This window comes from Numida meleagris, chromosome 5 (assembly GCF_002078875.1).
Source record: "Numida meleagris isolate 19003 breed g44 Domestic line chromosome 5, NumMel1.0, whole genome shotgun sequence".
Classification (NCBI taxonomy): domain Eukaryota; kingdom Metazoa; phylum Chordata; class Aves; order Galliformes; family Numididae; genus Numida; species Numida meleagris.
Genome location: NC_034413.1, coordinates 35657548 through 35684894, shown reverse-complemented (window position 1 = coordinate 35684894; position 27347 = coordinate 35657548). Strand labels below are relative to the sequence as shown.

Sequence of the window (27347 nt, the reverse complement as noted above, 5' to 3'; positions counted from 1 at the left end):
GAAAAGCATTCCCACACAGGTTTTTCCTGTTCCTTGCAGGGGAGTTGGACCAAATGACATTCAAGGGTCCCTTCCAACTCAAACGATTCTATGACTTTCATTGCCCTGCATCTGGGGCCAAAGAAGTCGGAAGGCAGTTCCAGAAACAGGAAGGACAGACTGCTGTCTCTTCACAGCAAAATGATTCAAGGCAGAGAGATAGATTTGTCTCTCACCTAAGCACCGCCACTAGGTAACAAGACTTGGTCCCATTCGGCTATTCATTGAAAAATACCACCCTCAACTTCAAGGAATATGGATGCAGATGGATGCCAGTGTTCAACATCATGGATTGGCTGGAAGAAGTTCTCTTCACTTATTTTCTACTTAAGCAATACTTGAGGCTTTGCACATCAGGGAAGTCAAGGGTTCTCTGTACAGGAAGGACCAGAAAGGGAACTAGAAGTAAAAAAGAAAACCTGCAGAAATTACAGCAAATTACTTTAACAAAGACACAGGTCAGTCAAAGAAAAGAAGAGGACATCACAGTCAAGCAGATCCTAGTGATGGCCAGTGAAGATCTGCCACGCTGCACTGTGGGAAGCAACCATATGCTGCAAGGATGTCACAGAACAGGTGTTTTTCAACTCAAGTCAGACTAGAAGTAAAATCTAATTTCACCCCAAGTCTTGGGCACAATATCTTGAACACATTTGATTTTAACAGCTTCAATAATTAGAACTACAGAGCATTTGAACCTCCTATCCTCCATGAGCGCAAAGTAAGATTTTTCACTGCAGGACTTCGAGATTGAGGCAGAAAAGCTGTTGCCTTGCCAACATAAATATTTCTGTATCGCTACACAGAAGAGCTTCTGAATTAGGACGTTGCATAAGGAACAGTTAGGTCAACATTGCAGTTTCCCAGGCAGCCTAACCCTGACACAAATGCAGTCCCAGTCCTGGAAGGACAGATGTTTCAGACAGTATGTAATTCTGGTGCTCTACAGGGAGAGCATCCTCACACGGAAAGTGCTCCGCAGCAGCAGCACTAGAGGAGCTGAGGATCCCCGATTCTTAGCGCGTTCAATCTAAGAAAAGGTGCCACTTTACAGTGACAGTAAGGATCAATGGAACATCATGCGATGACAAACATTATGCTCTTTAGAACCAAATGTGTGTACCCATAGCAAGAAGTAGAGAAACTGTGTAAGAACCGCATGCCTCCTGACAGACGCATTACACATCCCTCCAATACAGCTGCGCTAAGTGGTTTAGCACCTGTGTTTCAAAACAGTTCTCCCTTGTGTCTTAATCATAAGCACTGCTATTAAGACACTGTTCACATGGGAATATACATGGAAAAATAAATCACATGATGGTATTACAATCTTCTTCTTAAAATGCACATGCATGCATGTATATACACATGAAGACTGGCACAAGTAAAAAAGTATTTCTGGAATCCATATTCTCTAACCAACCAGTCAGCCAAGCCTACTAACAAACACAGGCAAACAAATAGAAAGCCATTATAAATAACTTGGAAATGCCAGGAGCTGGCAGCAGTCAGCACAATATTTTAGTTCCCCTTCAAATCTGATTGCAAAAACTGGCATTTAAAGCTTGCAGCAAAGCAAGATCTGCTATGGGTTTTCTCTACAAAATGAAAGCTTAGCTCATAGGCATTCAAACTTCAATGCAAAGAACAAGAACCCCCGGCTAACACTAGAAGAGGAGGAATTACAAAGTCTTTCCAATAACAGGAAAGCTTACTTGATAGGAAATATATACAAAGCTGAAATTAACTTCAAGTCCAGAAGGTGAGGGCACATTTACCAGTTTATCCGAAAATAAAGTTCTGTTGGATGCAACTAGAACTCAGATAGCTAAACGCTGCCTTCAGAAGTTATTTAACTTTGTGGTTCCTTCCATCTGTACGCTAGTGGAAAATAAAGGTACAGGTCAAAGGTCTCAGTTAACTAACAAGTAATTTCTCCTGTATTCATCAGATACAACTCTTTATACTATCCAAGTGGAATAGTTACAACCAGAAGTACAGAAATAACGTACCTAACTCATGGATGTCAATTATCACAGCTGACATTACGGCCAGATCATAGGGGAGAATCCTCATAAAGACTTTTCTATAGAGTCTTAATACAGAGATGTACTCTGCATTATAACTTCAGACAAGTGATCTTTACATCTTTGTCTGCACCCCCTCAAAGAATGCAAGTCAAAGCACAGAAACAAACACCATCCATGAAGATACCACTGAAGTTGGGGAATTGGTTCACAAATATTCCTTCATATCAGCTTGACTGAGGCTTTCAGGACAACTAACCAAGGCAGGCATGAACTCTTACGACCAACGCGCTACCCTGAGTCCCTAACTGACCTGCACTGACAACAGCTACCACAGAAGAGCAACAGCGAATCAGTCTGGGCTACAAACTAAGGCTCACTTACTGCAAGGTAAAAACCTGAAATTTTAATTGAAAATGGAACCCCTTGTGAAACCTTCCCGCAGCGATGAGTTTGTGCAGGCTGCAGGTGGAACACAGGCTGGCAGGGTTTGGGAGCAGCTGTGAGCCCCAGAAAGCAGGTGTCCCTGACTTGTCTACCTACCCATCAAGGAGAACCTCAGTAAAGAACAAGGGCCACAGTTTAAGTCTTATCAGTATATTCTGAGATTAATAAAATTGTACAGAGCTACAATGCATTGCATGCTGGTTATTTTAACAGCATTCGTTGCCTGTTTTGTTGTAAGGAAACATTTGGTACTGTTTTGTCAATAAAGCAGAAGTATTATGTCAAACACTGTCATTATGTACGTCTGAAACATCAAAATCATTAAATGCTCCATTTTAAAAATTCCATCAAGATAATAGCTTACGTTGTATGCTTTTCATAACAGACCAGATTATCATTCAAGTTCAATACACTGACATTTCTTTTCCCTCAGACATTGGAAACCCATTCTGCTTTTTTGGCAGAAGCTGCCTTTCGCTGTGTTTACTGCAGTTGCCTAGGGGAAATCCTAACACCAATTATCAAAAGCAACACTATTACATTAACAGCCTGCATTAATGGCTCCTTTTTTTTTTTAACCCTACGTGGCTCAAAGTGAAAAGAAACACACACACACGCTAGAAAGAGATCTGCACTCACTCTCCCTTTTCCAAAAAGTGGTGCCAAAGAAAACACTAGGTTACATTTTATTTCAGTGCCCTCTTTCATAAATTAGTCTGCAACCTGGTGGTTGTAAATTCAGTAATCAGCATTAAATTAATTGATACAGTAGTATAAAGAGTGGCTGTGGTCTACAGAGCAGACCCTAACCATTCATTCCAACTACACCCAGCTCATTCCTCTGCGTTGACCTAAGAAGTCAAGATCTGAATGCAACTCTACTAACGAGCTTGCACTCCGCAACATGCAACATCGTGCTTTGGAACCGTGTTTTGCCAAATCCAGCCACTGAGAGATTTCTACTGAACTCCTGAAGAGAATAACGGTTCAACATCTGGTGCAAACAATTCCATTTTTTCCATGCAGAAGAACTATTAAACCTACTACATTATTGCCAATGGTTGAACTAGCAAAAACTGGAGCTCTCCTCTGCAAGCAGCATCTACAAGCAACTTAAACCTTTCCCTGAGTCTCAAAAGAGCTCACATACTACTCCACGTAGGTACCCCACTTCTGGAAAATCAAATATTCCTTAATTAGCTCAAGACTCACCAGGATTAGTTAACAATTCCAGGTTAAACTTACTTTTCCTGTCACACTGAGCGTCCTCAAATTGAGGACAAGTAATTGTGATGAAAAGTATAAGAACATCGTTTTAAGTGCACTTTTCCTTGCACAAATTGTGTTTTAGTCACCTACCCATGAGCTTCATTACGCCAATACAACGTGCTTACCCACCAAGCAATAGGCAGACCTCTAGCAAAGACAAATACATACGGTAACCTAATTTACAGAGCCTGGTTATGAGGGAGTGGAGACGAGCGCCTTTCCAACAGTTTTACAGAAGTATTCATTGATATAGCATCCATCCATTACTGCCGTTAGGAACGTAACTGCCAAGTTATTATAGACTATCATCAAAATTCTATATTTCTTTCTAACTTTAACACAAAGAGAAACCATGACTGCTAGCATCTGGCATACTCTTTAATATTGTGCAAACATTAATCCATCTCATTCTTTAATTCAGCCAGTGACCTTAATACCAGTTCAGTTCTTAATCATCTGGCTGTGTCAGTGCAGCTGGCAACCATTCTGCTTGACACAGGACCTACCCAATAAATTACAATGAAAACCCTCTTAGCCAATGCTTGACAAAGCTTAACCAAAATGTAACTTCTTCACCTTCTAGATTTTATTTTCATAACAATGTCTAGACAACACTCATTCACAGTAACTGAAACAGTAAGATGAGCACTAGAAGACCTTCAGACCACTTAAGGAAGGGACCTCCCAGTGTTAAGAGAAGCATGTCATCAAAGACCTTCAGCTACAATATGGGAAGCTGGAAGGAGTCACTTCCAAAACATTTCCACCACATTCCCCAAATTCCACATGTGCCAAAGCTTAGCCTGCTGATCCATGAGTTCACAGGGCTGGCACAGAAAGTGCCAGGAGCATATATACATGTAATACCACAGCAGGGCAACAAGCAGGAGACAATGCAGAGCTAACGAGAATTCTCAAATGAAGCTTTGTATCAAGACTGGAGGCCTCCAGCTGATCACTCCTCAGCTTCCTTCTTTTTCCCATGACCATCAACTGCAGAGAATGCGAGATAAAAGCTTAATCCCAACACATCCAAAATCCCAGAAAAAAAATAAAGAGAAGTTTATAATTTTATAATCCTCTATGTGTATATGTATATATTTTAAATGGTCTATAATCTCAATCTGTAAATCTACTTAATATATTCTCGGGAGTTATTCTCAAACCAAAGGCAAGAGTGAGAACCACTGACAAAGAAACTGCTGTTTTGAAGCCATGCTTGTCCCAGAGCCATCCTCCCCCTCCAGAGCAGCAATAATTTCCCAGATTTTACAAAGGAATCATGAAGACTTAAGGAAAAAAAAAAAAGGTTAGATGTGGAATAGTTTCCCTTGATCAGTTCTTCCAAGTGGTTTTAAGTGCTCCTCTGACTTAAAGACCTTCACAGAAGTTTCTTTTTTTGGGAGGAGCCTAGGGTCTGGGAATGAATATCTAAGAACTTTGATGGATTCAGTTTACAGGTTAAAAGCCATGGCAAAGACCTCTGATGTCAGGACAGGTGACCTTCAAAACTAATTGTTTGATACTTTGATGGAAAACCACTCAATTACCAGAAGAGCAGCACTGATACAGAGTAAGTCTACAGTATTCTTTTGAACTGGACAAAAACAGACAAAAACATGAGTGTAAAAAAGCAAGGTTAACATTTCCATGACCATTATGTAGACTGGAATTTTTAATAGGTTTCCAAAGAAAGACAAATTGGAACAGAAAACTCTGCAGCAGTTTGCACACAGTACTTCAGCCACCATAGAAGAGGAAGGCTTGCTAACGTGCTCTCTGCAGCCCAGTGCTCACAGCACAAACACACATGCCACAGCCCTGGCAGAAGCGGAGGTTGTGGAGAACATGAGGAAGGTCTGTGCCATGCCCCTGCTCCCACCGGAAGATGCTTCCCCACACTTGACCTTTCCTTTCCTAAAGTAACTCTTGGGAAGAAATCTGATCAAGGCTTTTAAGACAAAGCCAGTTTACTGACTGTATCAAGAATAATTTGCCTCAAATCTACCTCCACCCATTTCATAGCAACAAGAAAAATATGCAGATTTAAATATTCCTCACTCCTGCTTTACAAATCTGTAGCTTCAGCTTGTTCTGCACAGCATTACATGACTAAGGTAATTAGAAACAGATTTTCAACATGCATCATACAGGCAGATACTGGGATATCTGGATGATTATTTCAAGTTGAAAATGTCAAAGACGAGCTTTTCAACTTGTACATTCTCTACAGACCTTAGGTAGGTGGTGCAGAGCAAGTACAAAGTCAAATAACTCACACAGCACCAAACATGCCAACGTCACGTGGGAAGCAAGTCTCAAGTAATAAACTCCTTTTACAACTGGTGACATGGGAAAATGAAACATTTAATTAAGGATTCCTCCGCCATTACTCTAAAATCTAGGCACTGGCTTGCCAGGAGCGTACCAATTTTACTTCAACTAAAAGAAGCCATACTGTTGACACAAGAGTTTGCTGAACAGCAGCTCATTCCAAATTTAAAATACTAAAATACATCTGGCACACTAATCACAGAATGTCACGAGACTTTTCTTCTTAAGAAATACCAGGGGAAATTAAGGACAAAATAACTTAAGCTTTCTGGAAAGTTACCAATAAGCGACAGCTGAAACTTTGCACAGAAGGTTCCGCATGATTTTGCTTTCTGCAACAGGATGATGTTTTTCCAACAGCAGAAGCCTTAGCTGCACTTGTCCAGAGAAAAGCAGCAGAAGATGCTGGGCAGACAGGAGCCCTGTTAGCCCCTGGCAGCAGCCCGCGGCCCTGCTGCTCGCGTATAACTGGATCACTGCTCCCGAGACAAACACACACCTCCTGGACAACATGACTGAAAGCTCACTTCCAGCAGATAGACACGATACTGGCATGTCCACAAAAACTCCTCTGGAACATCTGAATGATGAAGATTAGTGGTTACTGATTAACTCAAGTCTTTAACTTACCCCAGGCTGACAGACCTGTGCTCTGTGGATATATGCCCGTAAAGCATTTCTCCCCTTTAACAGTTTAAGTGCAGTGGCACAGGACAGGCATGCACAGCCGTATAAAACAACTCTCTGTTGTGGTTACCTCAAACTTGAACCAAGGTCAGACCACAATTTCCGCCAAGATTAGTATGAACCCACATAAATGCCTCTACGTCAATAAAACCTTGCACTCCTCAGTTACTGGCTCTTAATATGTGGTTTTGCTCCCCACACTTTATCCTTGGGCATACTCTGAGCAGCACCAGTGGACTGGGGGGATTGGCAGCACTGGGAAGCAGCTCCTGCTCCAGCCTCACCCCATGAACTCAGGGAGCGATGATGCCCTGGCACTGCTGCCCAGAGAAGCCAAAGGTGCCACAATCCTGGAGGCCTTCAAGGCTAGGCTAGATGGGGCCCTGGGCAGCCTGAGCTGGTGGGGGGCAACCAGCCCACAGCAAGGGGCTTGGCACTGGGTGGGCTTTAGGGTTCCTTCCACCTCAAGCCATTCTGCAATTCTCTGAACCTCCCTAGGTGAATTCCATGAAGCCCTCTGCTGTACCTGTGCTCCAAGGGAAGCTCCACCTGCTGAACTAAGAGCTTTATGTTTGGAGAAGCAGCAACTTACAGATCACCGACCCCTTTGATCAACATTTAGCGCTCAAAGTATAAGCACCATAGTTAAATGTTTGATCTCAGATACCTCGTAAAGATTTGAAAGCACAAGTAGTGTCTCACGAGCTCCACAACCAGCATTTCTGGTCTGACACGTACCAGCCACCACCACCAGGATATCTCCAGTGCCTTGCAGAGCACAGATAGTCACCCTGACTTCCATCCCACAGGCAGGATGGAAAATTTTCAAGTTCTTCCTGCATCCTAGGGACTCACAAATCCCAGCCTGACTCCACCTTCCACAAGCAACAACTGGCTAGTTAAATACTTAACACAAACAAGAAGATAATTCAAACAGCCTAGCTTCTGAGCTCATGCTGCATTGTGCTCTTAAAAATACCAAACTCAACTAAAATACTTCTGCAACAGAAGTGTAGGACTTAGAACACGTTTACATCAACTTCACCTACTCTCTCATGTCAGCAGACATTTCCAGCCACTGTTACCCATCTTTAGGATTCCAGAGGTCCACACAGAAGGGGGGAGGCCCAGTGCAGTACAGCACTGGGTCACCCAGTGACCTACATACAGCCAGCCAGCAGCTCAGCTTCCACTGCATAATTGAGCAGACTGTGCTTCTCTCACCCTGCCATCCCAGAGCACAGAGAATCCACCAAGTGCTTTTCATTCATAAGACACGCCTAACAAATTCTCCACAGAACCACACTGCATGTCTGAGGAGGAAACAGTACCAAACACTTAAAAATGTGCAATACTGCATAAAGCACTGTCCGCTCACGCACTGGTGTTCCCAGAGTGGCGTTTCCCTCTCCTTATGCGTAAAGGCCCCTTAACACTCCCATATCACCGCCCAGCCTCCAGAGCAGGCACCTTTGTAGAGGGACCCATCAATGCTCTCAGAGCTGGACTCGATGTCGGCCGTAGCTCTCCGGAGACTGCTGAAATACGCCCTGGACCTGGAGAAGCTGCCACGTGGGGATCGGCCGTGGGGGCTGCCAAAGAGCGCAGAGGTGCCGTCCTTGCGGGCAAAGATGCCGCTGAAGAAGCGCAGCAAGCGGTGCTCGTGGGCTGCGGGCCCCCCGGGGGGGCCCTCCCGCCCTAGGCGTTCAGAGAGTCGCTGCAGGTCGCTGTTATCCAGCGTGCGATTCTTGCTCTTGCTCCGCTCCCAGCGCTCCAGCTCGGTGAGCGGCTCAGCCTTGCTCAGCACCTCACCCACGTCCAGCGTGTTGCGCTTCTCAGCGGCGGGCGGCTCCGCGGGCGGCGAGCCGGGCGCCGCGGCCTCCTCGCTCGGCGCGGCCGGTGCAGGGAGGCAGCCGGAGCTGCTGTGCCTCCGCACCCGGCCCAGCGCCCGCGCCCGCAGCAGCTCCCCGCCGCTCCACTGCCTGAAGCTAAAGCTGCGCCGCAGCAGGCCCGGCTGCCTCCGCGGGCTGTGCCCCGGCCCCGCGGCCTCCAGCCCACCGGCCTCGACGGGAGAAGCGCCGGCCGCAGCCCCGTGCCCGCCACAGGTGGCCGCCTCCCGGGAGCCGGGGTGCCGCGGCCAGCCGAAGGGCGACTCGGCCGGGAGCTGCCCGGTCCTCCGCGGCACCTTGAGGCGGCCCAGCTCCAGCTGCCCGGTGCTGAGGGTCCTGAAGTTGCGGAAACCGCAGGGGCTGGGCACTCGGTCCTTTTCCTCGCCGCTCTCTTCTTGCTCCTCGCCCTCCTCCTCCTCCACCAGCAGCAGCCCAGCGCGGGGAAGGCTGCAGGAGCCCAGCTGGCCGCCTCCCCGCCGCCCGCGGTGCACCGGCTCCGGGCCGCCCTCGGGCCCCAACAGCTCCTTCTTCACCATGGTCACGGAGATGCGGTAGACCGTCTTCCTCTGGGGGGTGCCCCGCTGCATCCTCTCGGGAGAGGCGGCGGCCGGCGGCTCGCTGCTGTCCAGCAGATACATAGCTGCCTTCAGCCGCACAGCCCGGGCCCCATCCCGATCGAAGCGCGGGGAGGAACTCGGCGGGGCGAGCCCCGCGTCACGCCCCCGCCGCCCGGCCGCAGCGAGGCTCCCGGCGCTCAGCCGCGGCGCTCCCGCATCGCCGGCTCGGCGCGGGGGGCGGCCCCTCGGGCAGCGCGGCGCGGCTCACAGCCATTCACCGCCGGCACGCATCGCCCTGCGGATCCCAGCACGCGCCGCCGACAGCAGCCAGGTCCGGTTTTCAAGGGATTAGAGCGGCAGCAGCCTTCGACTTCATTGTTTACGGCAGATAGCACGTTTGCATATTTTGTGCCCCTAGGTTTTTTTTTCTCCCTGCCGAGTAAATCCGCTTAGCGCCGGTAGGAAAAAAACAGCGGGCCGGGTTAGGGCGCTCCCAGGGAACGGTGCCGCTCCGCAGCGCTGCTGTTCCCGCTCCGGCAGCAGCCCGGCTCCGGCCCCAGCCCAGGAAGCCGCGGCCCCGGCAGTCGCCGGCCGGGCGGTTCCAAGAGCCGGGCTGGAATCACGCTGCCAGGAGCGGAGCGGCTGTTCCGAGCGCCGCTCTGCGGGCCCGGCCCTAGGCCCCAGCTCTGCTTTAACAGCCCAAGGTGGGCAGCAGGAAATGCACAGAGGGAGGCAAACACTGCCCAAATCCTCCCACCGAGACTCAGAGCTGCTGATGAGCTGGGGCTGGTGCACATCCTGAGATCTCAGGTGCAGGGTGAATTGAGAGCAACACTGACTCTTCAGTGTCAAAAAGGCAAAATTAACCCACATCTAAAAACAGAGGTATAGGAAAGGGACAAGGTAACTCAAACAGAAGCGAATCCCAATGCTGTCAAGGCAATGACAGGCAGGATAGCTTCAAAATCAACTAGAAGAGAGCAGCAAAAGAAAAAGCATTGCCTCAGGTGCATCCCAGGCAAGCAGTGTGGCTACAGGACATGCATAGTGCAAGGGGACAGGAGGCAATGCCAGGGCCACTTCCAGCTAGGTGGCTGTGTTCTCACCCCAGATTTCTCACCGAGTGGAGGGGTGATGGGGTTAGGGTTGCTGCACACATCAGTTTGCAAGCACGCTGCTGTACAAATCGGATTCCTGACTGCAGCAGGATCCTGCAACATGCACTGTGGAACAAGGGCCAGCTGGAACCCAGTTCTTTACTGGTTTAAGCTAATTCTCTAGCTGTGACAAATACTGTTGACCGTAACCCAGAATAATTAACCTTTATTATTCATCTTTGCTCAGAAGCCACTGAATAGGTTTGTATACGTATCTTCAGCAGATCCCTGGGCAAACCAGGCACCCATGCAACCCTTGGAAAAACAGTCCTGTAACCCGACTGAGCTCATACTTGTCCTGTCTGACAACTGCCTCCTCCTAAGCACTTACTACCAAACACAGCATTACAGCAGATTCTTTCATTCCTCTGGTATTGAAAATGCCGCCACCAATAGGAATTTCTAAATTGGAGGTGGGGGAGCAGAAATAGCAGAGTGTCATATTAAAAAACATCCCTTTGTTCTGCAACATAAGAGGACTGGCACCTGGAAAGCAAGCAGTACCACCCCAGTTCCGCAGGCGCTGGGACGCAGGCTAAGCCGACGCCCGCTCCACGCCACGTTTTGCAGCATACAGGCGCAGGCTCCCCACTCCCAGCCCAGCCAACCATTTTTCAGCTACGCTGCATGGCAGAGCCGTGAGGAGCCGCTCCTAGGCACAGAGGCAGCGGCATGTTCCTCCAGCTCCGCTCGCAGCCTTCTCCTTCAGCTCGCGGCCGCGGTGTAACGCGATGGGATTTGTAATGGGATGGGAGGCAGGCAGGCTCCCGCTGCGCGAGCACTTCCTCGGTCTCCCAAATCCATCTGCGCGTTGGGAATTCGTTCCCCCCACTCCCCCCCAGCGTTAGCGCCTATCCTTCTTCCTCCGGAGGCTGCGCTTTGGTCGGTGTGCTGTTATCAGGTGGACGGTCCCAGCACCGACCCCATGCTGTAACACAAGCGGCCAGAGCTGGCTGCACCCAGTCCCACTGACTCGCCTCCCAGCCACGCCGTGCCCTGAAGTGTTCTGCAGGCAAGAAAAATACAGTTTGTTTCAATGAGTTGTGAAACACAAGCAACATAGATGTCTCAAATATATCTTTATAATGCTTCATGCGGACTCCTGCCTCGCAAGGCCTGATTTACTTGGAAATTGCAGTACTACAGCAAAAGCTGTGCTGCAGCAAGACACTGCTCAATGCTAAAAGGAAGCCGCAAATGGAGCTCTAAGGGAAGAAAAAAAAAGATAAGGAGACTAAAAGATAAGGAAGTGCACAGAGAGCCACGTGTAACCGCTGTCCCCATGCAGGAGGATGCTCTGGAGCTCAATGCCACATGGCTGCCAGCCAGGCCACCAGGGCACAGTGCTGACCTCTCACGTACAGCAGAATGCAAAGGGGAGGAGAAGCATCTCTAAGGAAAGCCCACTGCCAGCGACTAACATTACTGGGAGTGACCTTACAAAGCGAAGAGCTCTTAAATCATTAGAAGTGATGTAAAATAGGCTTTGTATTTCCTTTTTTTCCAAGAATTCTTGTCAAAAAGACTCGAGTAGTTATTTATTCTTAACTCCTTACAAGAACTTCAGTCTACCAGGAGATTCAATGCAATCACCATTCAAACATGAAAGCCCAGACAATGAGAAATGCGGCTTATGCACCAGCACAGCATCTGATGCTTAGAGTTTCAGTCCCAAAAATGTGATGGGTTTGCCTGTTTTGCTGAAAGCTCAACTCCTGTGATGCTGTTTTGCTTGTATGCCCACACATCACTTTTTTTTCTTCTTTTTTTTTTTTTTTGGTAACGTCCAGCCATTCAAATCATGACCATTCTGTCTTTTTCACAGAAAACCAGACCCAATGTCACAGGTTTGTTCAAAGCAAGTTCAACTCTAGATGCACAGTATGATTCCAAGTAGGTGTTCTTTTAACAAATTCTTTATGGAAGATGAAATTAGGTCACCTGAACAATTCTCACCACTATTTAGATGTGATTTCACTTCTCTTCTAGAAATATTGTGTTCCATCCGCTGTTTGTCATTACAGATCAGTGCTCAAAGAGGAAATGAAAGGAGGCATCTGGATGAGAACAACATTCTGCTGGAGGGTACCAGCAACACAGAGACCAAACTCAAGGTCTCTCTCAAGCCAAGGGGTTATTACATTAAGCCACTGATCTGTGTTCTTCTGTCACTATGCACTTGTCCATTAAAATCTGCCCCAATTCACTGCAGGCAATTTTCGCTAAGACAAAGAGCAGAGACATCTCACAATGCAGAGAAGAGGAGCTACCAGCAAGATGTCAGTCCTTCTGTCAATAACAGCCTTACTGTCAGCACAATGGAGTCGCATTCCTGCCCTGAAAACACTGGGTGCTGATCAGGAAATGGAAAAAGGCTGACAGGATGTGCAGTAAAAACACAACACAACTGTTTGTTACCAGGAGAGAAGGAAAACACTTGGAGTGCTGGGAAAAGGACAGTGAGCAGCAGATCCACTCAAAGGCCCAAGACTACATCTTCTGACAGAACTCCTGCAGCCTTCTGCTGTTAGAGAACATAACCAAAGCACGTGTTTGTCAGCAAACTCCAGCAAAAGGCTGCAGGTGAAGCACACTGCCTGAACAAGAACAAATTACTGAAGCACTTCGTATTCAAAGCTGCAGTGTTCCAAAGGACACTAATGCTATGGATCACCACAACCACCCCAAGACACTCGTCAGAGCTGCTCGAGTTCTCCCTGCCCCTGCAGTGCTAATGCTGAATTACCTGCAGCTCCATCAGCTCTTCTGGGAAAGAAGCAAGTTAGCTGCTCTCTGCAGCCCTGCAATCCACTCCGAGATTATTCCGAAATTTGGCTTCCACTTATTGTTTTGGTTTTTTTTTTTTAAATCTAAGATACCAACATGTATCATCTACCCATAAGGATAAGGAAATATTAGTTCTACAATTTGTTTCCACGCATGCTGGCAACATAACCTATTCTTCCCATCTCTGAAGACAGAACACGACATGTCATCACTGACTTCTCAGACACTAACACCAACAGAGCAAAGCACTCCCCAGTGCTTTGAGATATGAGAGATGCTCAGAAAGGATGGGGGGCAGCCTGAAAGGCTGTCCTGCTCATCTGGGTGCCCTTCAGCCACAGTAGGCAAAGATTCCAGAGCTTCCATGAACAAACAAGATAACTCACCTTTTTACACGCCCAGCACTCCTTTATCAGGCTGTTAACAATGGAAGTTCACATACAATGTCACTTTGAAATGTCAGTTTAAGTACACAGTTAGTAAAGGTAAAAGCCACACTTGTCTCAACACAAAAAAATACTCGAAAAGTTTCAAAAAAACATTTTACTTTATTTTGGATATTGTTTTTGTTAAAGTTAACTGCTTTTCAGCTCATTTATCGCCTTTAACCCTCGTCACACCTGGTAAAATATTCCAATGGGCAGCATCAACATGCAGTTCCAACCGCTCACACTCAGGACTGACTCCTGCTTGTTACATTTGATATAATAAGCAGGAAAAAATCTCTCAGGAAATGGGAAAATTTTCCTGCTAGCTATCAAGTGTTACTCATTTTCAGGCAGGCCACTTTTCACCTCCAGTCATTTACATACTTCAAAGAGATTGTATTGCAGTGAGGAAAAAGCCATCAGAACTCAAGAAACTAAAATTTAATCTAACAAGAGCTGGAAGCACGTGAATTGTTCATTAATGGCACAACCCAATTCAGTACTTAAGATCAAGTTACTATCTGCATGAAGCCTAAAATGCCATAAATTCAGAGGCTTTGGATGTTACGAAAATGTACTGAGATCAGGAGCAGACCACCTCTCAGCCACAGCATTTGTAGTGCAGCTATCATTCTGAATACCGCTGTTCCATACTCGCAGACCAAAGGGCCCTCAGGGAGGAGAGGCTTGTGCTGCATCTTTTCACAGCTTCAGAAAGGAAGCACTGTTTCAGATTCAAACTTAAGTCTACTCCAGAACATGTACCCACACATTTTGTTTATTCTGTATGACAAACATCTGCATGCTAAGCCTATGATTTGCATGGAATTACACAAGCACGCCTTCTGGTTCCATACAAAAGCAGATGGATGGAAATGGCCTAGACCCCTAGCCCGCCAGTTACTGGATTCAATCAGCCACCTGTGCATTACAGAGGACTTAAATTAAAAGCTTGCTTAATGCTGCTCTGTAACTGAACAAATCATGGCATCTGTAGAAGCTTTTAACATTTGTTGAAGCTGTTTAAAGCCTCCATTTTCAAAAAAGCTAGTACAGTATTAAAGAATTCAGTAGAAAACAAACAGTAGCATTTTCAAGCCACCCTGGAGCTAACAAACACAAAGATGTTTTTGGTAGGTTTTGAAAGCGCCAGACCAACCCAAGAGGTACTTAAGTGCCTAAAAGTGGTGAAACTGACCACACAAAGTCAGCAATCCCAAACACTTCAATTCATACATAACTTGCTCAAGTCTTCATTTACCCAGCAACTACATCCAAACACCTGACTCTGCTTCCTCAGCTTTGCCACTTTTGCAGCTCCAGCTTGGTTCTGCTGTCCAGATAGCGTCCTGAAGGAGCTTCGGAGCCCCTCTACTGCACCACAGTCTCTCTGGCTTCAGGAAAGTACACGACGTGTAGTGGAAATCCTCGTGAATTACTTACAGGTTTTGTCTCTCGGAAGTGCAGTTCTCACTGTGTGAAAACTGTATATACAGTTTTCTCAGCAGTGCAAAGACAGGTGAGAAGCAAATCAAGTTATTACAAGTATCTACTTCAATGTGCACTTCAATCATCTCCACCACTAAATACATACAGAGCTGCACTGAGGCACAGATTTTGCTGTAATGTTTGAAGAGGCTGAGAGAGTGGTTGGGTGTGTAAAGCTGACATATCACTACACAGTAAGGAGTTTTCAAGTCCTCGTTCACCAGTGCAGTAAGGTGCAACAATCCCCTAATAGAGATGGGCACCATTCCACATACTGTTATACAACATCGTTGATTAAAAAAAAATGTTAAGATGGACACTGTCTATTGCCTGAATATCTACCAGATAGTTTTAACGTGAAAGGCTCATCTTTGATCACTCCAGAAGATCGGTCTGAAATAGAAGCACTTATTATTAACCATGTGGAAATGCCGTTCTGCCTATGAACTTTGACTAGACCAGTTCTGAAAGGGTAAGTAGTTCTCTGAGCCTGTCACTCTACAAGACCCATGCAATAGGTCATTTTCCCCCACCCTCCCCTTCCTCTGCTCTTGCCCTCCACCATTTGTCAAATAGTTTCCATGCCATTTCACTAACAGCATACAAAAAAATCTAACAATTTTCTTACATGCAAAAAAAAAAAAAAAAAGAGAGAGAGAGAACAGGGGTTGGAAAAATCACTTCCTTGCTTTTGCTGTTTTAGCTCCAAAGCTAAGCAAGCCCAGCTGCTCAGGAAATACCACTGTAATGAACACATTATTGAACATGGAAGAATCTATCGAGATTTCTGTCAAAAATTTCACATGCTGCAAACAGGCCAGAAATCAAATGACTCTTCCAAAATAATCCGCTGCCATGTTTAACAACTTCGTCTTTCAAGACTAAGGCACATGATTAAAATTCCTTTTACAAAAATACCATGTAAAAACTAAATCACAGTGATTTCAGTAGGCAAACATGGGCAACTCTTCACTACTAACATACTGGGGAGAGAAGCTAGGAAGCCTCCATGTGCCAAGGTGGCCCAGCTTGCCATGGGGGCTGGACCATGGAAATCTTGAGGTCGCTTACAATTTCTCCCATTCAGTAAGCAAAATAACCAGATTCACACGTCCTGCTTTCCAGCTGGCGGGCTCATGGTTTTGCTTTGATTTTCAGTGACGTACCACTCTGAGGAATACATCTCTAGCAAGCCTGTGCTTCCTTGCAAGAGCAAGAGATGGAGTGCAACTGATGTATAACTCCTTTCCCCAAGTATATGTTCAGAGTTGCTATTATTTTCACTGTAAGAGCATTTTGCTGTCCTTCATAATATCCTACAGCCTAGATCTTGCAACACAAAGATATTTTGCACTGAGCTTGCCTTGTAGACTACGTATTCCTCAATTGCTAAGCTGGAATAAAATTTTGCTGGATTTTCCATTTTTCATCCTATTGTCTCAATTGTATTGCATTATCATCTTATGGAAGTTAGTACTGCAACATTTAATCTTGCATTATCTGGGGGACTTAATTTGTTTAGTATATCTTATGTGGTTAATTACTCATCTGTACTTGACAAAAGTGCCACCTCCTTCAAAATCGATATATGTCCACTGGAGAGGAAAAAAAACCAAAGAAGTATAACAAAAAAACTCTAGTGCCTGATGAAAAAAAATCAACCAGCCCACAGGGTATGGTTTATTGAACAAAGAAGTACCCTCAAGTATATACCACCCTTCTTATCCTCCTGCTTGATGACAGCATGAAGAAATAAGGAAGTTCTACAGGAAACCAGGAATATATCATAGAGCATTTGCTGCTCTCTGCTTCTCTCTTGTTGACCCAAACCCTCTGCTTACACAGTGTTTTTGACAAGCTGTCACACCAACTTCATGTTAATATAGACATCTCTAGCCCTTAAATTCCACCACACATTGGTATCTCATCCATTTACTCACTTAATCTCAACTAAACCTACCGTAACATCTAAGTCAAGTCAGTGGGCTTTTTGATTCCATGGAGCATGTTTAAAACCAGATATCTATTTTCTCATCACAGAAGCTTTGTGATCTAACAGGTACTTGAAGAGCAGCTTACAGAAGGATGATCTCTATATAAATATAGATATTTGAATCCCTTAAAACACTATAAAAGCACAGCCTTTTATAACTGCCATTAAAAAACCTCATGAGACGCCAACTACCCAACAGACCTGGACTAGGAAGTCAATTCTGTCAACACAGACAATACTCAATTATTCCACAGCATGAGAAGCTGAGAAAACATTACCTTTTTCTGCTATTATTAGTGCTTTCATGTTTAGGAATCAGAAGTGAATATGAAGCAAGATCTAAAGCATGACACAAACGGGAAGAACACTACTGAACCGCTGGCATGCATGCATTCAGCCACAGATGGTCTTACACACTGAATCGCTGTAAGATCAGAGAGGAAACCCAGGCCCAGACAAGCACACATCAGTAAGACTTTAGCAAATGCCAATGAAACAAGAGTCTTTAGTAGTTGTGACCAGGTAGGGCACCATAACTCAGTATTACTTTATTTAGAGGTCTTCATGTTCTTAAGTGCTACAGATAACACAGAAGCATTATTCCCAGAAATTCTTGGTTACCTTTTCCTTCAGATGGAGGGCACGAGTCTAATTCAGTGCAATAGGTTTTACCGGCACCCAGAGGGAAGCTCCCACCTTTGTCTACAACTGCACATTTTATCAGTGCTATGACAAGGAAGGGGTAATAGATGCACGGAGAGTTCTGAAGCATCACCTTTGGGGAGTTCATCACTAATGTCATCAACCACGTGTTTTCAGACTTCATTCGGGACAGATAAGGATCTTTTGTTACCAACTAACATACAAAATACACTCAACAATGACAAGAGCAGCCCAGACTGTACTTCTGCCATGTTCTGTTCTGTAACAGCTTTGTTATTGTAAGCGAAGCACGTGTAGAAACAAAAGTCATTCTATTACCTAATTCTCTTAATGCAATTGCAAGTTTTCAAGTTCATCCAGAAGGGTCAAGCATCCAGGAAGCATGCAAATTGTGTAACATATTCCCCAACAGGTCCCAGAGAGCAGGCCCCAGCTCTTTGGGGTTGATTCTCTGCTCCAATACAGTGCTGAAGGCTCTGTCATCAGGCAGGCAACTTGAATCACACCCCCCATGCTGAGCTTCTGCCCACCAGCACATTACATATTGGTAATAAGACAGAGGAAATAACTGAAGCAGACAAAATTAGATAAAACTATTTCCTCTAGAAAAAGTTACTGCTTTTGTTTGTTGTTTTCGCTGCTGTTTTTGTTGGTAGTGGTGGTGGTTTTTTGTGTATTTTTGGGGGATGGGGAAGGTGTAGTTTGTGGTTTTTTTAATTACTCTATAGAAAAATTTACTTTAACACCATTTTTATTTCAAGGTGGAAACACTCCACTCATTACTATTTCTAAGAAAAGTTAATTAGATTAATCAAATTTGTTCCACATAAACCAAAATACACTTGAAACTGTACTTACACTGCTGCCTGTAAGTCTTAGCACTGACTACGGAGAAGGTGAAGCTGACGACAAACCTATTAATAAGAAAAGTGCTGTCTCCACACTTGGTCTTGCTATCTTTAAAATATTATTTTCAGGATTACTTCCTTCATCAAAACATTACCTGTTATTAGAGAGTAGCAGTTACCCTAAATGGATCTTCCACAGCTATAGGGAGATTAGTTTAATCAAGGAAACAGTTTGTATGTACTAAGATAGCTGTCAATGATGTGATCAGAGAGAGGATGAGCGCTCATTTTAACCAAGATTTTCTCTTAGAGACTGCTGGGGCATTTTGCTCTTCAGCCCTTTTTCTATATTCTTTCTCCAAAAACTTTGTAGAAGCTTCATATATGCATCTAGTCGACCAGGTTAAGGATGGTTGAGCACCACTCAAAACGAAGGGCAGAAATAACTATTCTCTTAGAACCACAAGTTATGACCTGAGTGTGGAACAAGCTCTGTGAACTAAAGTTCTGAAGATCTTGAGAAGATACAGGGAAATAACCTCAGATTAATTGTAAGATTAATTATAACAGATGAAAGCTGAAAAGATGTTGCCTTCCTGAGCAGAGAGAACAAGATATTTGAAAAGTTTGTTCAAAAATTCAAATCCTGTCCACCCTGGAAAACAATAAGTGGTTGTGTTTTCCTTCCCTTATCATCCAGGAAAGGATTTTCAAGTGCATTCCTTCAACTTTTACCAGGGCTTACACACCCAAGTTAGTTTGCTCTTAGTGTTTTTGTTAAGCCAAATACCAACAACTAATTAATTTAAGGGAGTTCTTAATTAGATGACTTACACTTTTTTGATTCTAGTGACAGTTTTGTAGAAACATGAATTCACCTGGGAATGCCGTAAGACACAGTCCCATTAAACACAGGTTGAGGACCCAACATGCCACTTCACGTCTTATGCAATCAATCACATAGGTATCTCGAGCTGCACAGCCCATCCTCCATTAATACTTAATAGGTTATACAGTACTCTTAATATACTTTGTAAAGCAATTTTAACAGCAGCCCATACTTCAACAGCTTCTCTATGAGGATCTTAAGGGTGACAGCATCAAAGGCCCTAGAGAGGCCCAGGAAGAGAATATCCACTGCTCTCTCCTCATCCACTGGGCTGGCCAATTCATGACAGACGCTTATCACATTGGGCAGGTATGACTAGCCTTGGCGAACCCATGTTGACTTATCCTGGTGGTTTTCTTCTCTTTCACATGTGCCTGGAAATGGTTCCCGGGATGTGTTCCATCACATTCCCATCATCTTCAGGGACTTCTCCCAGTTGCCATGACCAAACAAAGACTATAGAGCAACCTCACAATGATATCTGCCAGCTCCCTCAGAGCTCATCAGCGCATTCCAACAGGACCCATAGACTGATGTATGTCTAGTTTGCGCAGGTACTCCCTGAGTTGATTCTCGTCCACAAAAGATACATCTTCCTTACTTCAGCCTTCCAGCTCGGTCTCTGGAATCTGACATTTCTGAAGCCAATATTGCCGGTAAACCTGAGGCAAAGAAAAGTGTTTGGTACCTCGACCTTTTCATCAACACTCATCAGCTTCACTTCCATCAACAAGAAAAACTTCCCACACCAAAAATCAATGTAACATTGCAACACTGACAAAGGTGAACATACACACACTCCACCCCTCACCCCTTCAGTGTATCACTGCAACAAATTCCTCACAATTTCCTCCCAGAAAACAGACTGCTGCCTTAGCAGTCCTTTACTGCCAGATCTGGCAGCTCAGACCAAGTCCCAGGCAGCTTATGCAACGCCATTACTGATGGCTGATCAGGGCTAGCTGCAACTAATGTGTATTTCACTGTACTTCAAAATGAAGTTATGCATGGGAAGCAAAGCAATAGTACAAAAAGCCTACAAATGCTTTTTCCAAGTAGGCCACTAACAAGATATGTTTTTGAGAAGTTTTAAAAAACACCTGTTTTGACTTGGCTTTGTGCAGGAGGTTAGACTAGATCTTCTCCTGAAGTCTCCAACTTCCCTTACTTCACCTAACTCATTTTTGAAGACAAAACGCATTTCAGGTTTTCCCCTCTAGATGGTCTGCAGTGACAGATTCTTAGACATAAGCCAGTTGAAAGTTTTTTTCCCCCCTGCTTTCTGGATCATCACGTTAAATACCACTATTTTGAACTGAAGTTCATTGTCTGTTAAGGCAAAGAGGCTGAATGTGTACTGCTGCACTGTGAAGCACCTGTCTCAACCAACTTCACAAACACCAACATGGAAACCACAAAGTAGCAGCAGACTTTATTCTGAAGTCTACCAAAGTACAAGGGAGAATCTGTTACTGAATTGTTAACACTAGATTTAGTTCCCTTGACTTCTACCCATCAAAACAAGCACATACATCTGATGAAGGTTCAAGCTTAAGAAAACTGAAGAGGGCTATTCGTAACATCTCCGTAACATGAAAAAAATTGCTTTAAAGTCATGTTGATATTGCAATACTGTCTCTTGATGTAATTAAAAATTAGTAAGCTTAAATAGTCTGATTTTGGAATCTCATTTACAGAAGAACCACCATGTCCAAATTAACATTCTTTACAAGACTCTGATCCATCTTTTTAAAACATTATGGAAGTAAAAATAAACAAACGCTCAGTATCAGAACGACAAGGACTTTACATCAAGCACTGGATATGACTGGGTGGAAACAGAGGTCATTCAATAATATGTCCACTATGTGAAAGGCTGCTAGGTTGAGTTCCCATTAGTTCCCAGTGAGAAAACTGCTTGGTGGAACAGCAGCACTACATCTACACCAAGACCGTGTTTCGGCTACAAGTAATGTTTCACTGTGAAACCCTTCCAATTTGCATGGTGTTTCTCTCCTCCTCCCAAAAGCCAGCTTTCTCTCTGACCCTTCAGGATGCGAAGTACAGCTGGACCTGACAATCCCATTTTCCCTCTCACAACAGGAGCAGCTCTAGAGGAGGGACACCACCCCCTCTTTGACTTAACACACAACTTCAGATGTTTACCACTTAGTCCTCACTTATTATTTGCCTACTGAAAAATTCTAATTATTTAGCTACACTATTTTCCACAGAGAAAACCAATTACTATGGCTAGGGGCGTTCCCATATGATGTACTAGCTTGTTTAATGGTTAGGCTAATGTAACTATTAGATTAACCTAACTATTTAAAATATTGACCTTACCATAAAAAGCAATTTCAACTGCATCAACACAAGTCTTGTCATGGAAGCCTGCTTCCACCTCTGCAACAAGTCATATAACAGTTTTCCTTAACTAGTTTTCCAAGTACTTAAAGTAAAACAAATTTTAGTGCGGGCTTGTTTAATTGTGAATAAAATGCGCTCAGAAGTTCTCAATGCAAAGCAAGATCTTTGGTAATCTAGGTAGGATTAAAAATTCATGCCATATACTGTGCTCCTTTAACCAGTCCAACCATGATCATACATCAAGTCATCTCCACACAATTACCAGCATTTTCAAGTCATTCCTCTTACACAGCATTATTTACTAAGAATGGCAGAAGAGCATACAGATTTGAAAGAAGGGGTATATGAAGTTAAGCCTTGTTAAGACTCCTTCCAATTACAAACAAGGCACAAAGCCAGCTTCTGAAAGAAACTAATACAGTTCTTTCTACAAACTTAACCAGTCAATTTTGATCTTATATTACCATCAAATACCACTCAAACATTTACATAGTCATGTTGGCAAAAAGTCACCTTCTTAATTCCAATTAAAGTTTCATACCATTCTTATATTACTTGGAGGAGGGCGGGGGAGACAGGCTCATGCACCGCGCCAAGTAAAAACAATTGCCACGGAACAGTAATGGACACGTAAAATACCTCAAGTAGGCATTTGAATGAGTAATTTCAAAAAACAAAAAAGATTCTTAAAGGTGGAGCTAACAATAAGCTTTAAGGTAATTTCAGAATATTCTGAAATTAACATCAAGATACACAAGAGTTGAAGTCATGCTAGAAAGCTTAGGCTGCTCAGTCATCCCACCACTCAGCCTCAGTTATCAGATCCAGTACAGTAGCCAAGAACCCAGTAATGATTTTCCAGTGGGGTGCAAGGGTTTGAAGGCTGAGTGCAACTGGGATTGCCACCCAAACTGAGTAAGATGCAACTTCAGCTTCTACAAACATGCTGACACAGCGATAAAGCAAACTCTCAAAGCAGAAATACACCCAAGATCTTCACCAGTTTCTGCCTGCACACGATGTTTCTCTTCTTACTGTTAAAGACAAGTTGAGCATTTAAGTCATTCTAGCTTGTTGCCCTAAATACTAGAAAGCATGAGGATCCAGTTGGAAATACAAACAGGTTGTATAGACCTTGACTCTGCTCTCCCCAGTCATACTTATGACCTTAGGTTGTATATGGCTTCTAAAGATAACCTACTCTAATTCACTGCTCAAAGCTTTTCCTGACATCTAATCAGATCCTCCCCATTTTCCAACTCGCTCTTGCCTCTTGTCCTACTGCTGCACATTTCTTCAGCCTAGCAGGGTACCTCCAAAAAGAGCTGTCACTAGGAGCTTCCCCAGCTGCCACGACCTTCCAAGACAACAGACCGTGGCTCTACAATTACACAGGCCATTTCTCAGCATTCTCAGAGGCATCTTGTTGGGCCAGACGTAGCTGACAGAGAACCTCCGTTGCCAAACTGAATTCAATCTTTTCTTGCCAAGCAAACAAGTATTCTGCTTTTAGCAGTGGAATTTCAGAGAATGAAACGGAGTACATTCACATTTTAGGGAGCTTACAGAACTAGCAGCAAAATAAGAGATGATCTAAATATTTGCATTCTTTCAAGCCTTTAACACATACAAACACTTTATTCTTCTCACGGGGCTCAAAATGACCCACTGAAAGTGAAGTTGATGCTCATACCTGGTATTTTTGTGCACTGAAGCATCTCATCTCAGGAAGGGTTTCTCACAGACGCTTAAAGATGAAATGTTCATTGCTCATTTCAAGAGCTCATGTCTTTTCCAATACATACAATCCTAGCTTAAATATTGCTGAATATATACATTCTGATTTTACAGCAAATTACAGACTTGCTTATCTATTACTTTACATATTTATACACACAATGGTGAAAAAAACAACCAAGCAGTTTCACATGCATTCACAATTTACTCTGTTAGGCAAATTTAATGTTAAAGGTTATTCTTAAGGAAATAGGGAAACAGATGTTCAGTCCAAAGGAAATTTTTCTCAAGAGGAGATACCCAGGAAGTTTGTCTTTCCAATCTGCTCCAGCCCACAGAATTTCCCACCGCACTTATACAACTGGGAAAACTATGAATCAGCCTCCAACTGAACCGTATGCAACAGAAATACCAGCTCTGAGGTCTCCAGCACTGTCACTTACAACATTATGATTCTCACGTAAGTGTTTTATATTCAGCATACAACCTTAATTTACAAGCTTGAAATCCAATTTTCGGTAGTCCAAAATCTAGGCTATTGAACAGTTTAAACTTAAATGACAATCATAGCACTGTTATATTTGTAACTTTCCAGTGGTAAGTTAAATACCATTAGATAAGTGTGGAAAATAGCCTTCACAATAGAAAGGGTAGCATCTCTCCTCAAAGCAAGTTAGCAATCTGCAGTTGAAGTATCTAGGCAAATAAAATACACCACAAGTTCCCACTGTATTTATAAGATATAGGAAACCTCTTTTACTCCATTCACAGAACCTCAGAATGGTTCAGGTCAGAAGGAATCTCCCCAGGTGATCTAGTCCAAGAGAGTCACTAAAATCAGGTATCCCAGGCCTGTGACCATTTGGGTTTTGAACATCCCTCAGGTGGGGGCAATCAATTCCAGTATTCAATCACTCTCATGGCCAAGAAATATTTTCTACAGTTCAGATTATCTCTTGTTCCATCACCAGGCACTAATGAAAGGAGCGTGCCTCTCTCAATTTCCTCCCATCAGGTACTTTAGACATACTGAGAGATCCTCAGAGCCTTCTCTTCTCCAGGCTGAAGCGGCCCACCTCTCTCAGCCTCTACCCATACAAGAGATGCTCCAGATCCTGAATCATCTTTTGGACCCACACTGGATTTGCGCAAGTGAATACCTACCTTTATTGTCCAGTATTAATAGTAATACTCTAGATATGGCCCCTCAAGTGCTGAGTAGAGGAAGGCTCACCACTCCCAGCCTTCTTCAGCCTTCGAGAGAAAGAAATGAACCTGGGCCTTTCAATGCTGACAACCACAGTAATCATTACAAATAATTAATCTAAGACTAAAGCCAGGTCAGGAACTACCATACTGTTTTTCTTTCTACATGCTTTTTACATCTAGAAGAACATTCGTGCATGCCAAATTTCATCTCTTACATTTGCCAGACCTTGCTTCATTCAGCATGAGAAGCAAAAAAGTAAGGTAAACCCACAATACCATAACACTATTGTAACACACATTACTTGCTTGTAAACACTAAGAAGTTATCTCCGGCTTTCCGTTGGTTTTCCATTGCCAAAATGAAATATATATGAGGATATCTTGTTTGGCAAACATCCAATTGCAGCTGCAAATAGTTGTTTCAGTTACATGTGGTAATAGAAGGCTATGTTTCAAAATGAAGGTAAAATACATCCCCAAAACTAAGAGGATCAAGTATTCATTTTAGAGTTTCTCAGATCAAAGCCTGATCTGAGATGAGCTGCCCTCTCAAACAGTTCTAAACCCCTTTGCAGGTGTAACATGTCCTGCTTTCAAGATCTTTTACAACCCAGCACAACAGAAGAGGTCTTCAGCAAGCTGCAGTATCAGTGATGCACTTTCAGGTGCTTAAAACAACCAGCTGAAGAGGACAATATACGAGCAAGAGAAATATGAAGTTTGTCGCTCATTCTGCAATGTGTACTCAATTCTTGATGCTCAGCCAGTCAGTATCCAGTGGCACAAGAATTCCTTAAGAAGTATAATTATCTGCAGAATAATTTTAAGTAGAATCAAATAAGCCTGAAAGCTCTTTTGTATTTCACTTATATACTGTAAAACAAAAATGGACAGCAGACTATAAAGCATAACAGCTTAAAATAACAGCACCACAAATATTCTGGTACATACAAGGAAGGTGCCAGCAGGAATATTTTTGATTCTCACACTGCCTTGCCAGTAACAATGCTGAGGGTGCACGAGGAGCTGGGAGGGGATAGAAACCATGACAGCTGACCTGAACTGGCCAAAGGGATGTCATGTACTGTATGGCATCACGCTGAACAACAAAACTGGGTGAGCTGTTTATCATTTGTAGTAATTACATTTAATAGTTGCTTGTCATGAAGTTGATTTATGTCCTCTCAGATTTGATTTAGGTAGCCCCTTCTTGCTTATACGCTCCCCACTTTGCCATTTATCATCTCAGGGGCTGGTTAAAGGTTGCTTCTTGTTCCACTCCTTCGCTGTACACTTGTGTAGGATATGACAGAAGCACTGGTCATGAGCCTTACCTGATATTTGTGCTCAGCATGGCCATCATCCCTGCATTTTGGGAACCATCTCTTGGAAACAAGTATATCTTTTACCTTACTCCTCCAAGAGACAGCCTGTGGAAGACACAAGAACACTGAAGACAGAGAATGAGACTTTCCCATTCCCTCTCAACTAGCAAAAATGAAACAAGCTTTCTCAGGCATTGTGGGTTTCTGGAGTATGCATATTCCTGACTGCAGTCTGATTGCAAACCCTCTTGATCAAGTGACCCAGAAGAAGAATGATTTCACCTGGGGCCTCAAGCAACAACAAGTCTTCAAACAAACTAAACAGGAGATAGCTCAGGCAGCAGCCTTTGGGCCAGTCTGGGCAGGACAAGATGTTTAAGAAAAAAAAAAAAAAAAGGGCTCTACAATGCAGCCAGGGAGAATGGCCCCACCTGGAGCCTCTGGAAGAAAGCCCCAGGGGAGATTCGAGGTCAGCCCCAGGGTTTTGGAGTCAGGAATACAGCAGATTCGAGGCAAGAGCATGATGAAAAAACCACTCCTATCATATTTACTGTCAGCATTAGCTAATACCTGTTTTGGTATTGGACTTAGGGAAGAAGGGGAATCCTGGGGCATTGGATAGCTCCCAGATACGACTTTTCAGCTAACACATTCTGGGGACACCAGCCTTAGACAGACTTTGGACACATTAACACCGTTAATGGTATTAACACTGTTGGCAAAAAGCCTACCCAAAAGCTTGAGTTGTTTTTTTTTCTAGACCGTTTTCAGTCAAAACATCGGTTTTATGCTTTGTAAATCCACCAGTGGGAGCACAGGACTAGCGTCAGGTATTTTACACTACATCCACTTGATACAACATTGGGACAGCAGTACTGTCATAATACGCAAAGATGAGCAGGCTCACCTGGGAGACAAGAATGTTTCACAGCCATGGGATTAGCTGAAGGCTGCTGGGAGCACTAAAACAATCTACTACTGCAGCAAAATTTCAACTGAGCCACAGCTCTCAATATCAACCTCAGTCAACCCTTCCAAATGCTTCAGCCATAGCTCAAAGTGACCTATATTTTGCTTAGGACAAGAACATGTTTTAGATTTCTCTGAAAGATGTCACTTAAAAATTCACAGCCTTTTATGCAAAGATACCTGCATACCTACAAATGTCACAGATATTTGCAGTTTGCTCTCTTTCCAAACATCA

General features: G+C 44.0%; 1 protein-coding gene across 6 annotated transcripts in view; it reads right to left on the bottom strand.

Moving 5' to 3' along the window:
* Positions 1-27347, bottom strand: part of AGAP1 (ArfGAP with GTPase domain, ankyrin repeat and PH domain 1) — a 334310-nt gene that overhangs the window by 259025 nt on the left and 47938 nt on the right. For 2 of the 6 annotated variants that reach the window (XM_021400243.1, XM_021400244.1), the window contains exon 1: positions 8274-9407. The exons of 2 other annotated variants lie outside the window; for them this stretch is intronic. In XM_021400243.1, coding sequence (XP_021255918.1) covers positions 8274-9330 — 1057 coding nt within the window. In that variant the 5' untranslated portion in view covers positions 9331-9407. Of the gene's footprint in view, positions 1-8273; positions 9408-27347 lie in introns of those variants that run through there. 2 more of the 6 variants (XM_021400242.1, XM_021400241.1) reach the window with 2 other exon arrangements.